Here is a 27725-nt window from a genome sequence, read left to right on the forward strand (position 1 = left end):
TGTGCCACTGTACTGAAACACAAACTGACAGAGTTTTGTATCACTCCCTCCCCTCTGGTGAATGTCTCTCTCAGCTGAGCATCATAATGTCAGGAGTCTGTGTGACTCCAAACAGAGAATCCGTCAACAGTTACTGGAATAAGTGCTGTAATAAGACACACAAAAACTGATAAATATTCCTTCAAAAGCCCTGGAAACAGGGCCAGCTGCATTCTGGGAGCTTGTTATCGTCCCTGTCTCCAGCTGGAGAGCAGACACCTCCTCATTCATCTCTGCATCTACTTCTCTCCCTTTTTCTTCCTCCTTTAGACCCCATCCCACCTTCTGCGGGAGATGGAGTGTCGTGACAAAAATAGCAACAAGACCGTCCTAACAGCCTCAAATGAATTCTGCATCCGTCTGTGAGCAGATGGGTTTATTCAAGCTCAGTCCCTCTTTTTTTCTTTTTTTTTTCTCCTCCCCTTACTCTTCCTTTTTTTAGTCCATCTGAAATCTTTTTGGTGCTGAGCCATCTGTTCTCATGCTGTGATGCTGTATGTCCTGCAAGTCAAGTAGTGGGATTAAGATCCAGAAATGGAAGAATCTGCAGGATTATGTCAACGGTTGCTATGAAAATGCAGGTAAATCACAAATTGAATAATCCTCCAGAAGCCTCAAAACAGCTGTTTGGATCATCTGACACTGTCAGTCAGCTGTCGACTTAAAAAAAATGCTAAAAGGCAGCTGCAGGATATACATAGATATAGATGGATTTTTATGGATGGATACGGATTATTACCTGCTTGCCCGTACCAATAGGAATTTTACATTTTACGTAGTTCATGCACACCTGAAGGTAAGAAAGATGGATGATTTAATATTTCATCCAGTTCTGAGCTAAACAAATCTAACTGACATCCTTGAAAAGTTTCAGTGTATAATCTTCAGTTAGATAATACAATATTTAACACATTTAAGTGAAAAACAATCTATTATTTTTAATAAAAAGAATAAATATAAGTTTAAAAAGAAGGGCGTATGATATGTTTCAATATTTTCTCTTATCGCTGGTTCACATGACACAACTTTTGTCATGATTTTTCCCTTGCAGACAGTTTTTGGAGTCAAAAAGATAAAAGTCCCAGATCAGAGGCAGCACATCGTTGATTTGGCGCTCGCTCAAGATCAGCAACTAGCATGCTAAATATTAGAGGCCGACAGATAAATCTGTTGACAGATATTATCAGCCGATATTGGCGTATAAAAGGTCTATCTTATCGGTGTTAAAACTTTCTTATATGTGCTGTTATTAAAGCTTTTGGTAACGCTTTATAATAAGGTCCTTAATAACCATTAATTAACAAGTAATAAGGCATTGTTCTCGCTTTAGATCCGGTAGTTGCAAAAAGCATAGTTAACTTATAGTTAACTTATAATAGATGAGCAATAAAGTATATTTTAATATCAATAAGCAAACAAAATAAGATTAATAAAGGCATGGCAAAGACATAATGGGTGGGTCATGGGTGTTTGTAATGCCATTATTAACACTTATATAAGCTTATAAACACACAATAATGTTAATAAGCATCTTGTAAGGACTTACAAGGGCCTTATTACTTGTTAATTAATGGTTATTACAAGGACTTTAATATGAAGTGTTACCAAGCTTTTTTTACACAATACATAATGCAGAAAATGTTGCTTGATTTAGAAATGGTGTTAGCTATTTAATTTTTTTTAGAATTTTTTTGAATAGTCAATAATGGAACAGTAATGATTGTGATGATTTATTTAGCTATTCATTTAATTAATTTTGTCTTATGATTTATAGAATTGTCTGACAATGTGATACACTGTTTGTATAAATTATAATAATGTTAAAAAATATTCAATAAAGTTTTATGTTTGAGAAAATACCCCTCATTGGTGAGAAATTGGTGCACAAGCCACATAAAAAAAAGGTCTATTTTCTTTCCAGCTCAAAAAATGACAATATCGGCTACAATATCAGTTATATCGATGTATCTCTTCGCTCTAAAATCACTATCAGTCTCAAAAATCCCATATCAGTCGGGCTCTGGATCTGTCTGGAATAAGTCAGGGAGCTACATGAGAGTGAAAGATATGGGACAAGGAGTATTGAGTGTAAGGGTGGTGATGGGTGTGTTTGAGATTTAAAGAAAAGAGAGAAAGAGAAGGTGGAAGATGCACTTTTATACACAATGTGTTTGTAGTATTTAATCATTTTTTTGAGATGCTGCTTTGTCTTTTTGACCTGCCTACCCACGGGTTCACACGCTCATCTAATACTCGGTAGCTGGTGACCGGTGAATCATTTTCACACATCACCGATCAGTCATGAGGTGTGAAAACCACAAACACTTACTGATCCCTGATCACAGGACAGCAGGATGTGAAGTGTGGACTAGAGGTGTGAATCCCCAGAGGTCCCACGATACGATTTTATCCCCATAATTGAGTCACGATACGATGTAATTGTGATCTTAAGCATTTTGCGATATGGTGAGTATTGCAATACAACATATTGCGATTTAACTGTTTAACTGAAAAAAAATTTAATTCAATCAAGAATTGTTTTGTCAAATAAGAGAAAATTCCCAGTCTATTCATCTCACTTCTGTCTTTTTATTTCTCCACAATGAGTCAAACCCACAGACTGACCAACAAAGTATTCAGTCAAACTGAACTGAACTGATATCAAACATGTATGGACGACAACAACTGCAGCATTTTATCAAACTTTTCCCAACTTTAAGCTTCACTGCTCTGAATTTTTTTGAATGAAACATAAAAAAAGCCTAAGTTTGCAGCGTTATTTTAGACAACTTTCCAAAACGATATCCTGAGTAGATTCCTTAGATCTTCTCATTTCATACCATAGTTTGATACCAGTATCTCCAGTATATTCCTAAAAGTGAGCCCACTACAGCCTCTGGAAAAAAACATCAAAAATACTGCCGGCTGTCGGAACGCTAATTATCAATACTTGGCGCCAAGAATCAATATAATATCGCCAGGCAAAATATTGTGATACTATGCTGTATCGATTTTTTACCCCAATTCTAGGGTGAACAGTGCAGCAATCTGACAGCTTTGAATGTCAGGTAGTGTAAACGTAGCATTAGCATCGATGATACTGGATCGTTGATCAATAAATCAATAAATCGATCCAGATCAATGCTCATACCGCACTCTGAATCTTTATCTCTATAATTTTCTCCCTTCCCCCATTAAAACAACCTTCCTTTCTACTCCCCCCAGCTCCATCTGTTGGGGTGCAGTGCCTCATCTTGTCCCATTTCACAGCTACATGCCTTTCATGTAGATGGCCACACATCTGCTGACAAAGAAAAAAAAGAAAAAACCCAGAAGAAGAAGAAGCAGTGTCAAAGGAAAGGATGGGGGCAATTCTCCACTCATTGACCCCCCTTAAACTTCCATATATTCTCCAGCGCCCCATAAAAAAGGTGTTGGAGATTAGTGGAAATGTAGCGCCGCGGTTTAAGACACGGGACTGTAAATGTGTTAATGGGTTGAGCTCAGACAGATGGATGGCTGTGAGCACCAAGGTGAGACAAAGAGTCTCGTCAGAAGGCGGGGTGGGATTTGGAGTGATGGAGTCAGCGCAAACTGGGTGTAATTGAGGTGAACACGGTAAATGAGATGGAGAAGTGGGGCGCAGGTGGATAATATGTGCAGGGGGGGATGGGTGGGAGACAACAGAGGAGGAAAAAGGGGGGAACTCCTGCACACTGGGCCACCCAGCCGCTCTTATAGCCATGGAAACGCGCAGGTTAGTTGGTGCCCTTGCGAGGACGAGTGAAAGGGCGAATTATCGCAGCCTATTTGAATTAAGCAGCATGTGACGGGCCTGCTTAAACTGCCATGCCTCTGTCTTGTGATTCCCCCTGCAGCCAGGAGATGCAGAGAAAGGAGGGAATGTGGCAGGAGGGGGGGGGCAAGAACCAGGGAGAGGGACCTGGCTGAGGCTCCTCAGGGTTCACACGGACCATGAAAGGAATAAACTTTGCTTTACTTTTGTAAGCAATTTCCCCTTGCAGACAGTTTTTGGAGCTCAAAGATTAAAGTCCCAGATCAGAAACAACTCTGCAATGACTTTGTGCTTGCTCAAGATCAGTAACCAGCGTGCTAAATATTAGAGGCCGACAGATAGATGGGTTGACAGATATTATCGGCCGATATTGGACCATCAAAGGCCTATCAGTATCGGTGTTTAAGCTGTCTAATATCTGCTGTTATTAAAACTTTTTACACATTATACAATGCAGAAAATGTTGCTTGGCAGGATTTCGAAATGGTGTTAGGTATTTCTTTTATATATACTTATATATATATATATATATATTAATAGTCAGTAATGAACAATAATGATGTTTACTTAGCTATTTATTTAATTCCTATTTGTTCTCTATTTTCTGAGTTATGATTTATAGAATTGGCTGACAATGTAATTCACTGTTTGTATAAAGTATAATAATGTTAAATATTATTTAATAAAGTGTTATGTTTGAGAAAGTAGCCCTCAGTGGTGAGAAATTGGTGCACAATCCACATAAAAAAGGTTTACTTTCATTCCAGCTCAAAAAATTACTATATTGGCCACCATATCGGTTATCAATGTATCTCTCCCCTCTAAAATCACTATTGGCATCAGTCTGAAAAATCCCATATCAGTCGGGCTCTGCTAAATATCTGGATCTGTCTGGAATAAGTCAGGGTGCTACATGAGAGTGAAAGATATGGGACAAGGAGTATTGAGTGACAGGGTGGTGATGGGTGTGTTTGAGATTTTAAAAAGAGAGAAAGAGAAGGTGGAAGATGCACCTTTATACACAATGTGTTTGTAGTATTTAATCATTTATTTGAGATGCACAGGTCCACACACTCATCACCAGAACTACTCGGCAGCTGGTGACCGGTGAATAATGTGGCAGAAGGAGGGGGGCAAGAACCAGGGAGGAAAATGTGCAGAGGGACCTGGCTGAGGCTCCTGAGGGTTCACACGGACCATCAAAGGAATAAACTTTCCTTTATATTATCCTTTACTAAGTTTCCTGGTGTTTGAGCCTGTAAAAACCCATTGCATAATTTAAAAAAGAATCGCCCCGGGCCTCAGAAGGAGCTCATATTTGGAGAAACATTTATTCAAAGGTAGCTTTTAAAGCAGTAACGGCCGAAACAACACTCTCCACTTTCTCTCTGTCCGTCCATCTCTCTCTCTACTGTACTTTCTTCTCAGTAGTGGGCCGCAAAAATAATGGCTTCTGAATTATGTAGCATCCATTCAGAGCGACGTCGCACACACAGACTGCACCTGCACACACACACACACACACACACACACGTGCACACACAACCCCATCCTGGAACCATCACTTCCCAAGTGCTCCAACCTTCCATTAAGTTTAAAAACACCATTTATCTTTTACCGCCCCGGAGTGTGCACACATTCACTCTTTGGTAAAATCAAATTGGCAGCTCTGACCACTTAACTGCTACCTAAATTAGGTCTGAGTAGTTTCCTATAAAAGCAGACTCAATATGTTAACACCCTTCTCCTTACTTACTCATTCCTAACTCAAGAGGCCCACTCCACTGTCTTCTTCTCTGTTTTGTTTCCTCTCAATTGTCCCCGCAGACAGGGGGTGGGGCGCGCACGAGGCTGGAGGCAGTGACACAGGCAAAGAAAAGGAAGGAAGATCTAGCTGAGCGGAAAGGCGGTGAGGGGGGAGAGGGAGAGAAAAGAGATATAGGCAGACAGGGTGACAGAGTGGAGGAGGGAATATTGTAGGTAATGAAAACAGTGAGACAGCAGGGTGTGGATGAGAGAGAGAAGACACAGGAAAGAGACAAAGAGACAAAGATTGCCCACATGACAAAGTGTGTTTTTACACGTGCCTTTGTCCACAACGGGAAGACAAAGCTTCCTCGTCCACATGGCTACCTCAGACAGACTCTTTATCACTCAGTGCACGGCCCACTTTCTCTCCTACGAGTCCATTGTCGATGTTTCCCCCCCGAGGCTGGAGCGTTGCATAATGCTACAATTTTTTTTTCTTTTCCCAAAATAGTGAGCAAACCTACAAATCCCATTGTTGGATGTACAAAAATATTAAAAAAAAGTCCGCCAAACGCTCTGCCCGGAAGGATGACTAATTTAAGGGATGACACATAGGTGAACTCAGCAAAGTTAACATAAGAGGAACTTTTTTACAGCCATCTGTTACTCTGAAAAGCAGCCAGTAAAGTGTATACAATGTAGTCCAATTAGGGCTACAGCAAACCATTATTTTGTTTTTTTATTCAATCATTTTTGTATCTATCTGGCAACAGCAACACAACAGAGACTGCTGTTTATGTTACCAAAACAAAAGATAAGATAATATAAACCTTTATTAGTCCCACAATGTCGAAATTGCTTGTTACAGCAGCAAGTGGAGAGCAGAAAGGAGTAGAAGTATAAACAAGGGTAATGTAAAAAAAACATAAATATAAACAAGGGGAGAATATAAAAGTATAAAAACAGTTGATGTTAAGTTATTTTCACTTAACCTTTATGTGATGTCATGTAACATAACAATGTAAATTAACTGCGTAACAGATGTAGCCAATGTAGTTTTTGTTTCTCCTAACCCTAACCAGGTAGTTTTTTGCTTCTAAACCTAACCAAGTAGTTTTTTGTGGCTCCTAACCCTAACCAAGTAGTTTTTTGCTTCTAAACCTAACCAAGTAGTTTTTTATTGCTCCAACCCCTAACCAAGTAGTTTTTGTTTCTCTTAACCCTAACCAAGTAGTTTTTGTTGCACCTAAACCAAACCAAGTAGTTTTTGTTGCTCCTAAACCTAACAAAGTAGTTTAGTTTCAAACAGTCACGTCACTATGACGGTCACATGTATAAAACTGCACCATGTGACTTTTTAACAACTTTATCTATAACGGTCATACATATCGTTTTGAGTCAATGACAAACAACATATTCTGTTGCTTAGGCATGATATGGTGTTGCAAAAAGAAAAAAAATCCAATTGTATAGAAATCTATGACAAAATGGCCCTACTTCTCACTTGATTTATTACCTCAGTAAACATTTTCCTGATGAGTTTATGGTCACAACCACTAGTTTTAGGTATCCTTCAATACAGCATGATCTTCATTTTGTAAATTATTGGCACTTTTAGAGTAAAACTGATGATAAAGCAGGGTATGTGGCTCGCTTGTGATTGACAAGTGGCTACCATGGTAGTGTCTTTGTGTTCAATCCACCCCTCACTTTTATATTTAGTCTGTATTTATATGTATTTATAGTCCCTTCTGGTTTAAAAAAATGTGAAAATGCCAAATTGAAGGCTTCTGACAATAGTCCACAAACCAATGTATAACATCACAGTAATTATGTCCACTTCTTTTATACAGGCTATGGGCTAATTGGCATAATGTCAAAGTAATGAAAAATGCAAATCTAAAAGTCCTTGGCTTCAAGATGGAGCCAGTGAATGCTGCTTGACAATGACACAAACAACTAATCAATTATAATTGTCAATTAACCTTCTGTCAATCGAGTTATGGATTAATCTATTCATCATTTTAGCACTGAATCCAATATGAAAGCCCTGCAATAAATCCAACTCTATGCAGCCCATGAATCCATATTTAAATCCTCACAGTCACGCAACTTCAGTTCATCATCAGGACTCTGAACGGAGATTTCTTGCATAAAACGTTTCCAAATGTTCAATGTCCATGCATGTTTAACCCAGAACATCTGACCTGAATAAATAGCTCCTGACGGGCACTCCAAGGTGCTTTACTGGAGCAGAATGGAACGAGGCAGAGAGCATAGGAGGTGGAGGATGTGCTGAATGTGGAGACAGATGCAAACTCAAACAAAGTAAGTGAATACCTTATGCTAAACGCCCATTAAAAATCAATTTTTAATAAACAACTAGTGACCATAATTAATATATAGACATGGAAAGTACCTCCATCTGCTGCAGTGCATCTGCTCAGCAGGACTGATGTAACAGTGGAATTCCACAAGCTTGGAGTAGTGCTAAATGCACGCTAAGCGATAGGAAGTGTCTTCCGCAAGCATGGCTGCTCCACAGCAGGTGGCAGACAGCTGTGTGTAGGTGGAGGAGGCCTCCAGGCGCAGTGTGCACCGATGCACAGTGTATGAGTGTGTGTGTGTGTGTGAATGGACAGTGACATTTCTTCAACATGATAGGGGTTAAACGAGTGTCAGGTCAGTGAGAGAAGGAAGAAGACATGGGCAAGGACAGAAATTCCACCTTAAATGTCAAAGAGTAGAAAAGCAGCAGGAGCGTCCTGTTTCTGCTGGAAGAAGAGACGATTTTATGACTTTACTGAAGAGTTCGTATTCTCTCCTCTTTCACAAAGGGATATTCCTGTGATTTAGTGTTGCATAACTGTCAAAAATCAATGTTGCAGAGGCAGTTATATCCTGACATCTCTGAACTCGACAATGTCTGACCTCCTACTAGAAAAGCAGAAATAGAGAGTCAGAGATTCTACTACGGGGCAAATCCATCTATCTTTTCTTCATGAAGAAGCATTTGTCTGACATTAAACAACAATGGGAGCACATGAAAGCATGTTATAAATGGTAGACCATCAACGAAAGGGCAACATAAAGTAAATCTGCAAAATATACATGTTTCCAAGTATAAAAGTACTGTAAATTGTACATTGTTTTTCCTCTTCTTCATTTAAATATAAACGGAGGCTGCACTGCTGACAGTTCAATTGTCACAGCAAAGATTGCCAAAGAAACATCAGTTTGTCGTGGTCCACCATGTTTTCTTAATTTAGGTTTGGCGTTGTGCGACTGGAACGCTTAGAGGTTGGAAGTTGGATTTGCAGTTTGGAAATGCCGACCTTAGACTCTGACTGACACACAGCTTCACCCTTGTGTTGTCTTAAGGGTCAAAAATGACATGCCGCTATGTATAACAGCAAAGGAAACCCCTTTAATGATCTTTCTTCAACTTGAAAGAAGATGATGACTTTTTCTAGAATGACTGCAACATGAGAAAAAGTAAAATGTTGCCTTTGTTCATGTTATTTCAATGAAAGCTGAACACCAACAGGGTACAAATCTTGTCTTAGGGGTTTGTTTTTTAACCCGGCAGCTATAAAATCACTTTCATACAACAAAAACCATAAAAACCACGCATGCACGCTTGCTAAAAAATAATGTGTACACCTATGCAATAAGTAAATAGTAAAACGGTAAACCAATTATGATGTGTTGTAATAAAAACGAGTGGATTCAGCTGATTGAATCCAGTTTTTTTGTACTGTAAAGAGGGAAAACCTTGATATTCACAAAGTTTGTGATGAATGACAAGTGGTTTCTTCATGCAAAGTAGATTTTGGTTTTAAAATTAACCACTTTCACTAAACCCCTACAATAAAACAGCTTAAGACAACACAAGGGTTAAGTGTCAAGTGTGAGAAAAGCTGCAAAAGCACCAAATCCTACAATTCCCATAGTGCAACTCAAGCTGAGTGCACTGGTCTTTGTTTGCAGATCTATATTTGGTAACTTCAGGTAATATTTCGAGAAAAAAGTGGCAAATCTACGAGAAAAAAATGTGCAGATTTATGAGATTTAAAGTGGTGAATCTGGGAGAAAAAAGTTACTTTTTTCCCACTTTTTTTTCGTTAATCTGTGACTTTTTTCGCGCAGATTTGCCACTTTAATCTAGTAAATTTGCAACTTTTTTCTCGAAATATTACCTGAAGTTACCAAATATAGTTCTTTGCCTGATAAAGGGTTAAAAACAAGATTCATTTTAATTATCTTATCATTCCTCTGACATTTCCTCTTTTGATACACTTAACATGCTGCACAGTGTAATACCAACACTTGATATAATAAAAACCACCAGGGTTGGATGTAGGCTGCAGAGCGCCTTGAGAAATGGCATCACTGTGAAGAAATGCCCCCCTCCCCAGAGATCAATGGAGCAGTCCGACTCACTGTCTTCCTCCATGCTGCTGCCTGTCGCACTGTGACACTCGGGTGTACGCCCTGGGGACCAGGACTCTTTCCGGCAGAGTGCACTCGGCTGGGCCTGGCCGTGTTCACAGCTGGGATGCCATTAAGTCCCAGCAAAGCGACCCATGGGTTATGGATGAGAGGAGGACGAAAAGGGAAGAAGAAGGGGGCTTCGTTGCTAAAGGATCCTTTAAATCTGTTACGCTGCACTGCTTTGTTACCCTCAACATTTTGCGATAAAAAACTGAGGGTCTCGGGAGCTTTGGGAGGTGTTTGCTCATTTGCTTTAGCAAGAGAAATGTATGCGAGCCCCTTTCCAGCAGCAAAATAATGAAATAACACAGAAACTTAGCCTCGTTATGAAAAGAAAACATCCTGTGAGTCAGTCTAACTTCCTTGAAATAATGACTTAGTATCTTAAAATAACGACAACTTTCTCAAAAGATGTGCAATGTTTAATTTCTGCTGCTTCGGGGTCTCTCGGTCAAAATAGCAACAAAGGACAGAAAAAAGTCGTAATTTCAGTCAGATTCTACAGGTTAGAATTCCTTCAGTGTTCAGGAGGTTTTTATTGAAAGCTGAATTATCCCCAGAGTTCTCCTCCTCTCCTGAACAAATGGACCTGCTGGTTTAATTGGGTAAAAAACACTAAATAAATCAGATTCACCTTGAAAATCAGGGTTTCTCTGATGTTTAGGAGCTGAGCTGCAGCTCTCTGTTTATTACACTTTTCATTTCATTCAGTCATTATTTTGAGAAATGAAGTCATCATTTTGAGATATTAGTCATTATTTGGAGATATCATTATTTTGAAATAATAAACCATGATTTTTGAGATATTAAACCATTATTCTGAGATACTAAGTCATTATTTTGTAATATGAAGTAATTATTTTGAGATACTAAGTCATAATTTGGGATACTCAATCACATTTTGAGATAATAAGTCATTATTTGAGATACTAAGTCATTATTTACAGATAAGAAACCATTTTTTTCAGATACTAAGCCATTATTTTGATATTCTACGTCATTATTTTGAGCTACTAAGTCATAATTTGAAATACAAAGTGATTATTTTGGGGTACTACATCATTATTTTGAGGAACTAAATCATAATTTTGAGATAATCAGTCATTATTTGAGATACTAAGTGCTAACATTGAGATAGTTATTTTTTTCGAGGTATGAAACCATTATTTTGAGATACTTAGACATTATTTGAGGTACTTAATGATTATTTTGAGGCACTAAGTCATTATTTTGACACTTTTGAGAAAGTCGTTGTCATTATAATGACTTACAGGATCATTTTCACCTTATTTTCCTCTTTCACTGGTGGAAATGAGCTTCCATAGAGGTGCTTGTTGTGTATCACCTTCATGAATCTCTTTCTAGTAAACTGCTCTCTGTGCGGGCCTCGCTTCCACCGAGACACCTTTGGAGAGCAGTGAAGCGTATTATCTCCCTTTTTTCCTTGACACCCTCAGCGAACCCGAAGCCCAAACCTTCCCCTCAGGGGAGTCAGAGGTCGTGATTCTGATGCTGCTCCCCCCACAACAAAGGAAACCCAACCCCCCCTTAGCTCGCACAGAAGAGCAGACTTTCATTGTTGTTTCTGCTGGAGGGGAATGTGGCTGCGTGAATCCACTTGTTCCAGTTCACTTCTTTATCACCAAACTAAAATCATGACACAAAGGAGTGCAGAAGAACAACAAACAATGATAAAACCCTTGGCACCAGGGATAGACATGCAGCGCTGTCATTTCCTGTTGAAATATCGTTGGATCAGCATTGAGGGACGAGCATACTGCTTTATTAGTACAGACCTCGACCATACCATCCAGCCAATCGGGTGATGCTAATCACTGGCTTCAAGCACTACAGAGACAGATTGAGGTTAATGACCTTCTGGAGAGCCAGAGGGGACACCGTGAGTGCGTCTTTCTATGTATATGCATGACACAAACGAGGACTACGTAAGAGAAAAAAAGACATCATGAGAGCTACAAAGGCTGAATCACGGTTTTAACGCTGAAGTTACACAAACAGGGGAGAGAGGCTGAGGTGGGACGAAGAGCATGGAAATCAAGAATGGCAGATTTTGAAAGATTTTTCCTGAGGAGGAGGTAATAGGAGTTTTTCAGTGCAATCAGAGCCTGTGATAGCTGAGCAGATAATGGGTTTTCAGCACTTGGTATGCATTAATTCCCTTTTTTCTATCACACAAACTAAACACAGCTAACACAACAGCACTCAGTTGTAAAATCAGCTGCAATCAGTCAAATTGTAGCAGCACTGTGTGAAGATGGGCTGATGCAAATATTTGAGAACACAGAATTAGAAAATATTAACAACTGACACAGTAACTGCACTATAGGAACACGTTGCTCCGGTTCAATCAAAGTAGCTGCAACATTTAGTTGAAGGACATTATCTTTTCCCAAAAGTGGGGTATTTTATTCTCATGACTTCACAGAAATCCTCGCAGTCTTTTGCACATGAGCGGCTCTGACACAACAGTGCATCCATTAGGCCGCTATGTGAAGGTCTAACATCAGTGAACAAAAAGGGGAAGGTGAAGGAAATGCTGATGAACACAGAAAAAGCAACAGAGAGGGGGGGAAACAAAGACAAGAGAAAAACCAGAGGAGAAGGAAGCTGTTTGCATGCACTCGGGTGGAACATTGTTCCCAGAGAATCTCTGTAAGAAAAACCAATGAAGCAGAAAGATCGAGTGTGTTAAGAGTCTGTGTTTGCTTCTGTAATTGAATAGCAAAGTCTGTGGCCTGTTCATTTATACCATATAATCCGAGGTCGTGGTAATAGCAAGATAAAAGGCTTTCAATAGAAACTTGTCTGAGCCGGACATTAAAGTGATCAGTGGTGAGACGTGGAAAGTGGCGGGGTTCTGTCAAGGACAAATTGTGCTGCTATTAAGTAAAGAGTCTTTGTCGGAGTATAGACAAATGTTCTTTAATCATCTGTAATTATACACAGGAAGTGTGAAATATATCCAGTTGTCTAATTCAGATACGGTAATAAAACTGATTTATTTTTGCATTAAAATCTGCTGAATTACTGAGGATCCAGAGCTGTCAGTTAAGTGACCTGAAGCTGGAACAAGCGCAAGGACGAACATGATACAAAAGTGTTATTTTCACATTCCTTCTAATGTTCAGGACATAATGCACACTGCAATTCAGACGCTCCTTGACAATAAAGACTGATTTAATAGCAAGAACATTTTCCTTCAGCAACACTTGTGTATATCTACTGTGTTCAACAGATAATAAAAAGATGTGAGCAAGCTATGACCTCCAGATAGAGTTCCACTGAGGCCAAAAACAACCAACGGAAACAGACCTATCATATTATCTTTCCACAAATTACCTCCTAAATATAAGATACATGAATCCAATACTGTGGCAACACTATGCAATATAGGATGGTCTTTATAAAGTAATAAGATGAGTAAAAGTTTCCCCCTAAAATATAAATCTGGGCGAAATAGGTTAGGATGGATTTGAAACTCATAAAAAGAAGACCTTTTCTCTAAGAATACTGTAGGAAGAATATGGGAAAAGGGCTTGCAATCTTGCAAAGATTTCACCATTTTCATGAGATGGTTAGCTTAGCTTAGCTTAGCATAACGATTGGAAACAAGAGGGAAGATGATCTTAAGATTTTTTTAAATTAGCATAATCATCACATTAGATCTAGTTTGTTTAATTTGTACACAACAGAGCAAAAAATGTTAATTAGTTAGTTCGTTTTACATGAGCTTTTGTGTGAGACTGCTGCGTCCGATTGCACTTGGAACTCGGAAAGATCTGAGTTGGAAATTCAGACTTCCGAGGTAAATGCGTTTCATTGCTCAACCTCGGAAAACATGGCCGGCCACAGCAAATTGATGTTTGTTTGTATGTCTTTCGAGCATTTAAAAAAATATTCGGGGGAAGTACATCAGCTACCTAAGAGAGACTAATGTAGTTTAAAAATGGGAAAAACTATAATATTTTTTACACTTTTACTGTGCTTTTTCGTCCCTACTACGTTAGACAAACTCTTTAATTAACAGAGTGGGAGTGCAAATACCACTACAACGTAATCCTACACTTTCATAATGCAAATACTAAATTAAAACGATACATATCAGACTAAATGTTGAAGATAAAGTGACTGTTTACCTCTCACGGTGTGTGGCGGCATTTTGCTTTGACTTTTTCCACGTATTTCCGACCTGCTCAGGCTGCTTGGATCCTACCCGAATTCCCGAGTAGGAATCCGGAGTTCAAGGGCCATTTTATTGCACTTTTCCGACTCGGAGGTCGGATCTTTCCGAGTTCCGAGTGCAATCGAACGCAGCATTAGAGTTTTAAGAGAGTCCAAGAGTCTCTGCAGGAAGTCTTCATGCTAAGCTATGCTTACTGCCTTCTGCCTTCATATTCTACAAAATAAGTGGTCCAAATATTGTTCTCCAGTGAACTTTACCCTCTTAAATATTTTTTTTTAAAAACTGTGCAAAATAGGGTTATGGTGGATTTAAAACTCATAAATGGAAAACTTTTTCTTTAACAATACTGTAAATTGACATTTTGGAAAAAATGGGCTTGAGATGAGAAGATTGATGCCACTTTTAGAGGTGTCAGTTAATTATGAAGCTGGGGCCCAGATATAATTAGCTTAGCTTAGCATAAAGTTTGGGGAAAGGGGGAAACAGCTATGTTCACATTAGATCTGATTTGTTTAATTCATACACAATACAAAAATGAAAATTTGTGGTTTGACTGTTTCTTAGCCAGGGGCAACAGTCTCTGCAGGAAATCTTCATGCTAAGCTAAGCTAACTGCCTTCTGATTTCATATTCCGCACCAGAAGTGGACCAAAGACTGTTCTAAGTTGTGCACAAGTTCATTACTGATCACTTATTACCTATATTGTTTGGTTATAATCGGACCTGGTAATAGCAATAATGCTGCATGGCGGCTCAGAGAACAAAATCATTCAATATCATGAAGCAAATGCAAGCACAAACTTTTTAATGCATATTTTTTCCATACTTGCTTCTAGCGTTCTGTCACTCAGAGACTTAATAATAGTGACCATAAATGCACCCAATGAACTGTTGTCACCCTGGCCTGGCTGCTTGGGAAGTATCAGAGTAGGAAGACCAGCTGTCACACAAAATGGACACAGAAAGTATTTGGCACAGACTTGTTTGGGTCACAAAGCAGGAAATGGTAAGGGAAGTCAGATGGACTGGGACCTGCTGACCCACACATGATGTCTGGCTCAGTACACACACACACATACACACACACACACACACACACACACATAGAGGCACACACACTGTTAGAAAAACTAGGTCCCCGTCTTATTTTTGGGTGTGCTTTTTCAGTTTTTGTCTACTTACCATCCTCCAGGCTTGGGGACAAAGGGAGAGAAACACATTTAACACAACAGACAGACCTGGTGGAAGAGGACAGAGTGATCGCTGAGGAAATCAGCAGGTTATCTCAGGAGGAAAGACAAACGTGAACAGTTTGCGGTTGCAAAAGAATGCTGCAGTTTTGGTGAATTCATGCTTCAAAACCACAAGGTTAGGGCAAAATGTTGTGGTTAGGCGTTCTTAAAGACTTTTTAAAAAGTAAATAAATGTGCGTAAATGCCGGAAGTGAGGTAGTTACGTGACTACTGTAAGTTATGTAAAAAAATATTATAAATCATGATTATCAAAAGGTGAGCAAATAAAACATCAACACAGAGCCCTATTTTGTCATTTTTGACCAGTCTCACCATTCAGTTGGTTTAGCCATAAGGAATGTACAGGCCGGTCCAAATTGTTAGATTTTAATGTCTGCTGCTTGGGTTTCTCGACAGGGGAGACACTTTGTTCATGTCTCCAGGGCTGGAGTCGATTCTATAGCAAACCTCCGTCACTACACTCAATGACCGGGAAACTTCTGTTGGAGCTGCAGCACGTATTTGTGCACAAACTGCAAACTCTACCATACAGTCATTTGTTATCTTTACTTTACGATTATTGACTTTTCTGCATCTTTCAAGAGAAAACTGTGTTGCACCTAAGAGTCCCCAACTCCTAACAACTGTGCAAGGATGCCACTTTGTCCTGGAGAGGTCAGTGAAGGCACCAGTACGGTAAAAACAAAGTGCTTATAGACTGTCCCAAGTGCTTGCAGGGTGAGGGCAGGCAGTACACTATTAACCTTGTATTGTGACCTATTGTAGTCCTTTCCCAGGATACAGAACCCCTAACTCTGCATTCTGATGCAGCTCTGAGAAAGATTTTCCAAAATATGTGACTGTAAGATAAAGAAGAATAGCTTGCTTATTGTCAGAAGACAGAAATTAGGGAAACTAGGGACTCTAGTCAGGTGATCCATGCATTCCTTTACTGACAATACAAGTGTCCAACAGAGGGTGAGAAACCTACTACCACACACACACACACACATGCAGACAAAGAACAGTGAAAGATCATGACCCCTTGCATTCCATCACATTCGATGGCTCGGAGCCAACAGAGGAATTCACCAGGATTGCCCACACTACAACCAGCCAATTACAGTTCCTCTGAAAACGGCACACAGCTCAACTGCTCAATACTTTCCACAACAGCAGCCAGCGAAACATCGATTCAGCAGTTCTTTTACAAAAGAGTGGACTCAACATTACAATGCTCAATTATAATAATTAATTTCTGTTCTGTTACACTTATTTCTTTACTTTTAAACACAGTTGCAATGCTGTTTATCCCACGGCAGAAACAAAATGGATAAAAATCCTCCACAGCGTGAAGCTTTGCAGTGTGCGGAACAAAAAGTAACATGCAAATTCCCTTAAACTAAATCCCTATTTAAGTGTTCATACGACCTTTTTATACAGATTTGTGTCACTTCATTAGCGACTTTACCACCAGCCCTAAAATATTCAAATATAATTCACAGCTCTGCAAGTGCATCCAGGGGCGATATATCACCTGTTTCCCCAGTTCTCCTCCCTTGTTTGCATATGCCGCATATCATCACTGCTGCTAATTCAGTCGACCAAGGAGATGGTGATCAGAATTAAGTTTGACAGCCCACAAAGGACAGGAAATGTAATGGCCTAAATAGCATTGCATCAGCTTGAAATTGTGTCATTAGCTTTGGTGCTGTGCAGAAAATGCTTCTACAAAGTGGAAGCATGAAGGGCTCGACCTATATCTGTGGAAAAAACAGACAAAAGATAGAAGGAGCGGAGAAAAATACAAAAGTGAGAGAATAAGAGAGGTTGATGGTTGACGGGGGTTTCCCACCCCTGACTTAAAAAGTGCCCGCCTGTGGTTGACGGTCTTCTCAGAGGGAAGCTGTGCTCTCCTGCTGAGACTCACCACCACCCCCTCCCACACCCCGCGGCCCCGACTCCACTTCCACAGTGCTGCGGAGAATGGAAACTGGCAGCATGGGACGAAAAATATCTCCTTCACTTAGCCTCTCTTACCTGATACCAGCACGACAAAAATCCAATTTATTTGTGCTGCCATCTGATATCTTGTGGAGCAGAAATGCATCAAACTACCACTGTAGGTGAAGAGATAGCACTTAAAAGCAAAAGGGAGCATCACAGCTAATGCTGAAGACAATGTTTTAGTGTCTCAAGATGCTATTGGACCATAGACACTAAAACATTTGGGAATAAAGCTCAAATCCTGTACAAATAGGGAGCTTAGACTCTGTAGCTAATACCTAATCTGCACAAAACAGCGACTAGCTCATGAAACATTTTGCAATTAGGGTTGCTAAGTAGGAGGTGGAGCCCCAAAATGAGCTAAAAGTAAAGTGATTGTCGACTTATATCTGTCTTATTGCTAAAAAATCATGAATTAAAACTAAGGATAGCATACATGTTGCTGGATGTGTAAATAGACAACAAGTTCTTACAAGTTGGTATAGGCTGGGCAATATGGCCAAAATCGCCTATCCTGTAACCCCATATTTTCTGGTAATTCAATAAATGGTAATTCAATGGGGCAGTCCTTGGCCTACTGGTTGAGAATCGGGCTTGGAACCAGAAGTTAGAATCCCAGGAAAGAGTCCATAAAAAGTCCATATAAAACAACCATGTGGTAAAGCCTTCATGTTACAAAGATGCACCGCTATGGTTTGCTCCAACTTCGCTCCAACGTGGAAGAGTCAGAACGTAAAGTATCATTCAAATGATGTAAATATTGCTGTAACGATATAGGATATATAGGTGATGTAGAAAAATACAATATACTAATGCTGCACGATTATGGCCAAAATGATAATCACAATTATTTTGATCAATATTGTAATCATGATTATGAATCACGATTATTTATCATGTTAAGTGAACACCTCCTGCAGCAGCAGCACATACATAGACTGGACGCTAAGGGGTTAACATCCCCTCCGGCTCTGCAGCTGGGAGAGACTGCTGCTGGAGGACTGGGCCGCTTCAACTCGTTCTTACTCTTCTCCAAAAGTCTCCAATAACACCAGAAAAAGTCGCTAGATTTGTCGCCAGTCGCCTTTTTTTGAAAGATAGTCGCTAAGGGGGACTGAAAAGTCTCTAAATATAGCAACAAAGTCGCTAAATTGGCAACATTGCTTCGTCGGCTTTTACAAATGGCGTGTGTTGTTGTGGCGTAGAGTACTACGTCACATCCTGCTTAGCGTTCTATCCAATCAGCAACCAGGCTTTTTTTAGGGGAGAAAAACGGCCCTGCCCTCCGGTGGTTGGATGACTACTGGTGTAGAAAGTGCTTGATTAGATATGCAGGAGAGCCCGCATTTTAAAATGGAAATATCACCATCAATCAGGTTAATTTAATCGTGGCGGCCAAAATCGTGATCACGATTAAAATTTGATTAATTGTGCAGCCCTACAATATACATTCAATAAAAAAGTAAATATATCACCCTAAAAGTTTGATATATTGCAGCTGTTTACAGCTTGTTTCTTCTGCCCCCAAGTGGCCAAAAATTGTCACACGAGAAAGAGCATATAATACAGAAATGATCCGATAAAGAACGTCTGAAATCCATTCAACATCTTAAAGTTCAGGGTCCTAATGTTGCACATGCAGGCTCAGTCATGGATACTTGAATAGAACAGAGGCAAGTAAATATGTTATCAGTAACACCTGTGCTTTTCCTGCTGTCACAAGTTAAAATGTGGCTAATGTTGGCAAACATTAGCTATCTAACTGACATTATTACAATCAGTGTGTTACTGTTACACTACATTTCACCATATATAATCTTGTAATAGATGTTTGAAGCTATGGTGTCAGTTATTCAGCAATTTTAAAATGTCCTGTCTTTCAGCTAATCCAACGATGTAAGATGCATGACTGCAAAATACTACCAAGCAATACAGCACACCTTTAGTAATACCAGTGCATAGCATCCTGCAGACTTTATAAGCCTAAATTGAACAGCTTTTCTGCAGGTTTATCTTTTGTTAGATGTTTCTTTTACATGTGACTGACAACACACCTGTATAGCATGTTCCCATGACTAATCACAGCATGTCACCTCATTTCTGAAATGAAATCCCCATCTGTGTGAGGCCCCTCTCTGCCTCCCTTGAACCCTGAAGGTCCCCTGACCTCGTCCTGGAAACCACCATGCTGAAACGCTGCAGCACCGAACTTAAATGTCATCTGCTCTCAGTACGATGTACCTACACGCACTGACAGGAGATAAGCTGTAACCCTGAAAAATTAATCAGTGAAATAATAAATCATTCATAGTGCTTGACATGTGTTCACAAGCAGGTCATTAGTCATCCGAGGGCTGATCCCAACCCATTCAAAACTGTGTGAAACAGTGCTGTCACCGCCTCTGGAGTTAGACAGGAAGCACTTTGACTCCCATGGGTGAAGCACATCCTTGTGAACATTCAAACACAAGTGTTCTTACTAATCCCCCTTCTCTTGGTCTCACTCTCTCCAACACACACTTGGACTTATTTGTCAAAAAAAAAATGAAAAATGTTACCAGGCCAGTATTTACAAGATGTGCATGATCTGTCTCTACTGGGAAACAACATTTCTGCAATATTTCTTGGCAAAAAAAAGCACATAATTTGATGCTGTAATGTCATCTTTGCGAAGGGAAATTGCTTTTTAGAAAGACCACTATAATGGAAATTGCACCAAGTATGACTGACTTGGTCTTCTGATCTATGGGATTGGATTTGATGTGGCGGACTCACCATCAAGGTGGCTACCACTTATGTGGACTGGGTGGCATTTAGAGACATTATGGGCCACTTTGGTCATCAAAAGTGCAAAATGAAACTTGAATCTGAAGGCAGCATAAAGCATAAATGACTTGAAATGTTAATTATAATAACAGTAATGAGCTTTTAATGATGCCAGGAAAATGATAATATACTAATCATAATACATAAAGGGGTTATTATAGAGAAGATGTGCCAATATCGTTAAAAACTCGCTGCTGAATATCCCACACACAGATACTGTGTCCCTGTACTCGTGTCTTTGATAACTGGGCTCCTGATAGGGCACCATGTCCCATCGTTTACTGACCTGCTGATAGTTCTCCTCTTCGGGCTGGAAGCCGTTGTCAATGGGCTGAAACCTCAGGTTGATATGAGGAAAATTGTGAAGCCAGTAAGTCCACCAGGGCGCGATGTAATCCACCCGAGCCGAAGACATCCCTGCCCCGAGAAAAAGTTGGGCTACAGCCTAAATTAGCCTTCCCTTCACTACAGCGGGCTCCGGAGATCTTAATCCCGTCTCATATCAGACAAAGACAATGATACAAGCATGCTCCGGTTGTGGAAACACACTCTGAGCCAACACATGAGAGGACACGCACAATAAGTCCTGCAGGGACAGCAGTGTTGCTGCAAAGTGAATCCGGCAGATTCTTTTTTCTTTTCTTTTCTTTTTTACATTAAAGAAAATATAATCTCACTGCGCCCATGTCTGTGTGGACCCTCCGCTCTAGTCCGACCGACAGCTGCTCTAAACGCACACAACAGTCACCAGCGGGATCGCGCACATAACAGGACACGAGGAGATACGGGAGCGCGCAAAGACGCCCCTTTTGTAGAGTTTGGAAATATCAGTCCGCCAGCATGTCTGACATAAAACTATTACAAAAAATAAACATTTGTCACTGTAGTAGTTGTAGGTATACTATTTTTTTCAATCCGAACTTAATGTTTCATTGCTAAAGTTATTTTTTTTCATTACTCCCTCTGTAATTAACTACTGCACTGACACCCAGTGGCCAACTGAAGCAATTACAAGGAACTTTGATATACAGCAGGGCTGTAAATGCTGTCCTCTGAGGGGACGTACGAGTCAAAGAGAAACTTTTATCTACACTTTTTCTTTTTTTGAAGAACAGAAAAAAATATTCTGTGCAGACACGTCCTCAGTTTTTTTCATTGTTTTTCTTTTATTATTCTATATCGTGATTTTTTTTTTTTGTATTTGTTTCGGAGGCTTTGGAGCAATCTGGAACCAGAATCGCCTTAGGGATTAATAAAGATCTATTTTATCAGAACTATCCCAAAGTAAAATTCAAGCGATTTAAGACTTCCCAGCATATTACAGCTGTGGTAAATCACGTTTGTATACAGAACATACTATATATATTGTACAAATGAATGGAAATGAAACAGTTAAATGTTTCAAAATGTTTTTAACTTAACCCAAATTCATGTTTTATTAAAAATCTGAGCATGTTTCAAACCTTGAAACCACTAAAATGATATTGAAATGTTTAATTATTTCCAGCAGCTGCAGGACACCTGCACACTAGTAAAATCAAACTAGTGATGGATTTCAAAGAAACAGATCAATTCACCCAGTCTGAAATTCTTGCTTTCACAGGGTTTACTGCAAGAATACCAACAGGTGCTAATATACTGATGTCTTAGTGGACTTTATGATGCTGCACTAAGGCAGATTATTTTATTTTGCAGCAGCAGCACAGTACAACAAGATTTATCCACCTTTGTATGCATTTTGCAAATGCAGTGTTTAACAGTGGTCAGCAAAACTACCTTATTGGAATTAATCTGCTGTACCAAGGAGTAATGTTATTTTACTTTCAAAGCATTGACTTGAAAAAGTTTTTCATATATGCAAATATTTTTCTCTTTTTATACAACATTTATCAGAGTGAGATGTGAGTTATGACACCAAGAAGGTAAAGAGCTTTTAGATCTATTAGTCTAGTCTATCAAGGGTATTCAACCACCTACATACAATTAGTGAAACAAAGTATACATCTTTCATAGGGTGATATTGGGGGTTTATTTTAAGAGGACAGTGCTTTTTACACTCCTCAGTCTGATTAGAGCTCAAATCTGACATCTTGTGGAAAACATACCAAAACCCCATGTATCCCAACCTTATGACTTGGGACACAAACTACATGATGCATTTCAGTTTTCAGATCCATCATGTTTGTGTCATTGCAGGACAATATGTTGCACATACAACCACAGACAAAGAAACCTGTTTTCCAATTTTTATTACAATTATCTGTACATCACGGATTTACTTCAGCTCTTTAACAGCCAGACCTGTTAAGACAAAGAAAACACATTAGTGAAGGTAAACATTTACATCACATCAGCAAAGACGGGGTCACCAACTTTACACACCAGAATATTCCCTTACACATTTTACTTGAAGGAATGCATCATGAGTACCCACTAATGAACACACGTTTGAGAATCCCTTGTTAAGGAATAACCATAAACACCGTTTTTGCCTAAACTGAACATCTGATAAGCCAGACTGACATCACTCATGTAGTCTCCATTTAAAAAAATAGCTGCCAGCAAAATTTGAGAGTTGTCTCAACAAGGAGGCTGCAATGGAGGCTTAAGATTCATCTGTCAAATTACGTAATAGCAAATGAATCCACACAACTACACACAGAATATAACCAAATCAATGCAGTCATAATAGTCCAATTATGTTTGCATCACAGCTTGGCAGATGTCCAGTGAAGGAGTATGCAACAATGAACTTGTTTTTTTTAATTACTGGAAGCACACTTTTTTAAGTTAATTTGCTTGCACTCCAACACACTGTTCTTTTTAACTTTGATAATGTATGAGCATCTACTTAACTAGAAAGTCAAGACCTGGGAAAACATGAGCTTCAAACACAAATGTATTACAAATATTTTCAAAGCCATATGTAGATGTAGGGGTCAACTTTGAGACCTCTGAATTTTGTTTGCCATACTTGGCAAAGATAACCCTATTCTCTTTAAATAAAGTAATATTTACTCTGCTCTAGCCTGAGTTTTAATGGTCTCCATCTTCAGAACTTCCCATACTGAAATAAACTACCCTGGTCGAACTGTCTGCAATTGAGCCTTAAGTTGCAGTTAGTCTTCATCCATGAGAACCAAATATCTACTCTCCCTGTGGACTCTTTCCATTAAACATCCTACAAAACCCAGCCAAGTTTAGTTTTTATTTTAAACAACTACAGCTTAACCATTTGTTTCTACCCAAGATGCACTGGTTCCTGAGGCCCAATAAAACACACTGAATCGATTTGCTAAATTTTAAAACATCTGCAATGGGTTTCTATGAGTTTTCTGAAAACTGCCTTGTTTACATCAGTTGGAGTTTTATTATTAGCACATTGCATAGTTTCCCCTGTAACATCCATTTACACATGCAAGTAGAACAAGTCTCAGACCCCCTCACACAAACATGCTCTAAGCGACTATTGGTTCAAACCTCCACATGGTACTTTTTAAACTGAGGGAAGATGCAAACTTCTTAAAAACTAAACAATCCAAGACAATGTTGTTCAAGGTCAAATGTATGAAACTTTTTCCATTACAATGTTCTTTACTATGATTTACTTGTTGAACTAAGACTGCCATGTCTCACTCATGGTGTGTTTGCTTCACATGCTGACTTCTTGATAATACTGACCTGGGGGCAGGGACTGCTTGAGCTTCTCAGCCTTTTCCTTGTCTGTGATGACCAGGGTGTACAGGTACCTGCTGCACCGCACCTTGAATTTAACATTGTCCTTGTTCTTCTTGATCTTTACGGCTAAAAAGGGAGACAAACAAGCCTTTTCAGATTCAACTCAACAGAAACATTTCCTTGGGATTGAAAGCACAATTCAAACTTCAGTTAGTAGGTGTATCAAAAACATACTTTACAAATAATATATTTTAGAGATCCATAACTTCTGAATTATTTCCAAGAAAGATTCTTGGAACCATTAATGAAATTTAGTTGAATTCGGTACATCTTGACCCATTTGCTTTCCTATAGATACTATATTCAGCTGGTCTTCAGAGTACTGTGCACTCAAAAGTTACATTAGATAATATGACATAAAATGAATTTAAGGTTGTTTTATTTGGAGAAGGCTCATGTGTAATTGTCCATGTCATTAAGATGAACTTATATTTCAGGTGAAGACATATCTTTCATTTACATCAACCAGTACAAACAGGTGAGGCAGTTAAGAAAAAATAACTTACACTTGGCATCCTTCCTCCTGGCTGTTAGCAGGAAATCCTTGATTTCTTCTATCTTACGAGGCTACAAATAAAGAACAGGGCAGGTACAATGATTATTATTAAGACAAAGCATCAAAATTCACAGATCAAGCATGAACAACAAGGTGATGTTAGGGGACCGGTGGAACTGATGTTTCTGTTAGAAAGCGAAACCCAGCACTAGGTCCATCATTACTCTTGCAAGCCTGAAAAAAGCATCTCGAGCACATCAGCCTGAGATGTTTGCATAGTCTTGCTGACTGCAAAAACAATTTATAGTCAAAGTTAGTACTTATAGCCAAAGCTGGCCACCAATGGGTAACGCAAGATATTTCTTAATGAGTTATGATGAGCTATAGCAGACTATTATAGTTAAACTGGCAGTGTTGGAGTCACTGCCTCTGGCAACCAATTACAAAAGGTAAATTCACACACTCGTACACATGTCCTTAGAGCCTGTAGCCGGGTGGCCCGAGCTAGCAGCAACATGCTAATGCTAATGCCCAAGCTAGCCACTTTGTTACGTATCTGGCGATCAATAAATGGCCAAAAAACACATTTACCGTTGCGAAATGTACACCCACAACATTCACAGCTTCGGTATTAGAGTATTTAAATGAGAATAAGTGCTTACCATGGCGCCGTGTCAGCGGACTGAGCGCTGCGGAAGAGCAGAGAAAGATGGTGTCAATTCATCGGTTATAACAACGGGAATAAAGGTGATACAGAGCAAATATTTATCTCGTCACGTAGCTTTTGAATCTATTAAGTATAACTTAGCAAAGCAGGGGATGTGACTATTATAGTGAAAGAGGATGGATGATGATAAAAATTGTAATTTTGTTTATGTGTCAATGTGTAACTCACTCAGTCTGCCAGAGAGGGGATGAAAAGGGGTGGAACTTCCGGTTAGGAAAGCTTTTATACAGCGCTACGGCAAGTACAGAGGGCCAGTGTTTGGCGAAAAAAGCGCACTACCCGTTATCAGTCGTAATATTATTGTGGTATAGATAATAGCCTTAAATATAATAATAATAATAATAATAATAGTAATAATAATAATAATAATAATAATAAATAAATAATGATTCTCTGTAAATGGAAAACAGTGTTTGGCTTTCACAAAGATAGTAGGTTTATATTTTTAATTGTTTATTCAAGCTACTACTTTTTTCTTTTTCCTATAATTTATATTCACACCTTTTGCTTCTGGTTTTGCTAATCTACTCTACTCTAAAAAAAAAGATAAGGTATTGTAAAAATACTCATATTAAAAAAATGCTAATATTTCAACGGAATACCAACCTGTTATAATAAAATTTAGATTAATATAATGTCTAATTTAATCATCCCCATCAAGAACCTGATGATGAAGAAGAAGATTTCCCTTTTAAAAGATAGAGTGTCTATGGCAGGACATAAAAGTGCAGTGCATTTATGTGAATATTGTGATTGCTTTTTGTCCTGTTAATCTCATCCATATTTCTAATGCACATATTACATCTCAGCCTATTCTTTTTGTGCTTAGCTGGTTAGAAATAATACACATGAGCTCTTTCCTGTATGTGTGAAAGACAAGTAGGCCACAGACTGTTTCTTGTTCCTCTCCCTCAGTGAAAAAGAAGATATTTTGCTAGAAATAAATAAATACAAATTAGGTTTGTGAATGCCATCATAAACACATGATTGGTACATTATGGGTTAATGGTTTAGTATTTTGAGAGGTCTCAAGAGTCCTTCAAACTAGGCAGGCTGCATGTGAGGAGGCTCTGGGTGTCTCAAGGTAAATATTAAATGTGAAACTTGTAGAAGGTACCCAAGGTGGTGTGATTATATGTGATTGAAGGTGTACATACTGTATAAAGGTGAGGGTTTGTACTGCTACTTTAAGCTGTGCAAAGCTTCTCTGATCAGATTTGTAACTGTTGTAATATATATTAAAGTGAGGAAAACTTGTCAAGTTTATTCGACTATCCGTCAATTTTTTTTATATTATATCATAAAACCTCACATTTTCTCCTGGCTATGCAGGCTGCTGGTGACAACTGCTGGGAGTCCAGTTTGACACTACAGGCAGTAATGGATGCATGAGGGAATCAATCCCTGGTCCTGCTGTGAAGTCATGATAAAATAACTTTTGACAGTGGCTGATATGTATTTTCACTGCATGTGAGTTGAATTATGCTGACACTGGCAAACTGATTCCATACTGAAATAAACACTATTTCCTCCCCAGCAGACCTGGTATGCCCCCTGATGGTGACTTGCAACATTGCTTTTAATCATGATGCAAGCTGCTCCATACCAAAGCAGAATTAAAATCCTCTGTATCCATGGTCGTGAAGTTTATTTACACAGTCCTCGATCTGAATAAGGAAAAAGTCTTCCAAGACGGACAATAGGTGCTTCATGTATGAAGGCCTATGCAATAGACTCGAGGCAGCCAGGCTTTTAGAAATATACTCAGGTCAAGGAACCACACCAGCAAAACAAATCTTTCAAGCATTTTTTCCCTTCATGCAGTTCACAACCACCTTGAACTATGATCCATCAAAATAAAGCTGCAGCTGTGTTCCAAATCACATCTTTTATATAGTTTTTACTCCAGCTGCCTTTAAAAATCATGTACTGTTGTATGCAGTATGCATATAATCTGGACATACTGCTTCCTAATAACATGGTGCCTTGAACTTTGACCCTCTAGCCATAGCTAGAAGAGTGTTGGCTTGCATACTGCAAAATGTGACTGGATGTAGTTTTGGCATACTGCATTTGACATACCATGCAATGGAACAAAATCTTTTTTTTCTGGCATAATAAATGGTGTGGTAGTGTGGGTATTAAAATGCACAGATTGTCTAAATGCTGTTTAAAGCCTTTTCCACACTATCAGAAACATAATTCTGGTGGAAAAACTATAAATAATCAGCAATAAAAACCCTATAATGTGTGACTGTAAACTATGTCCCCTATATGTTTGAAATTTGTATTTCCTGTCTGTTGTATTTAATCTTGTTTTGAACTTTAAATTGTATGCTGTGTTAGCCAGATTGCCATCTTAAGGGACTTACTGGTGAAATAAATAAATAAATAAATAAATAAATAAATAAATAAAT

The 27725-nt window shown here is 39.0% G+C and overlaps 2 protein-coding genes across 3 annotated transcripts in view; both read right to left on the reverse strand.

Annotated features, from left to right (window-relative positions):
- ttyh2 (tweety family member 2) overlaps positions 1-21225 on the reverse strand; it is an 88760-nt gene extending 67535 nt beyond the window's left edge. The window contains exon 1 of one of the 2 annotated variants that reach the window (XM_059324389.1): positions 20634-21225. In XM_059324389.1, coding sequence (XP_059180372.1) covers positions 20634-20762 — 129 coding nt within the window. In that variant the 5' untranslated portion in view covers positions 20763-21225. The remainder of the gene's footprint in view (positions 1-20633) is intronic. The other variant, XM_059324390.1, reaches the window with a different exon arrangement.
- Positions 21226-22579: 1354 nt separating this feature from the next.
- rpl38 (ribosomal protein L38) lies at positions 22580-25539 on the reverse strand. Its single transcript, XM_059325422.1, has 5 exons — positions 25477-25539; positions 25244-25270; positions 24592-24652; positions 24029-24151; positions 22580-22648 (listed from the first exon to the last, which is right to left on the reverse strand). The coding sequence occupies exons 2-5, from the start codon at positions 25244-25246 to the stop codon at positions 22623-22625; spliced, it is 213 nt and encodes a 70-aa protein (XP_059181405.1). The 5' UTR covers positions 25247-25270; positions 25477-25539; the 3' UTR covers positions 22580-22622.
- Between the last annotated feature and the right edge of the window lie 2186 nt (positions 25540-27725).

Source organism: Centropristis striata, chromosome 21, assembly GCF_030273125.1.
Source record: "Centropristis striata isolate RG_2023a ecotype Rhode Island chromosome 21, C.striata_1.0, whole genome shotgun sequence".
Classification (NCBI taxonomy): Eukaryota; Metazoa; Chordata; class Actinopteri; order Perciformes; family Serranidae; genus Centropristis; species Centropristis striata.

Coding starts and splice junctions, on each gene's coding strand:
- rpl38 (XM_059325422.1), bottom strand. Junction 24,152..24,591: donor CAGGAGGAAGGATGCCAAGT/GTAAGTTATTTT, acceptor CTCCCTTTTTAG/CCGTAAAGATCAAGAAGAAC. Junction 22,649..24,028: donor CAAGCAGTCCCTGCCCCCAG/GTCAGTATTATC, acceptor TTGTCTTAACAG/GTCTGGCTGTTAAAGAGCTG.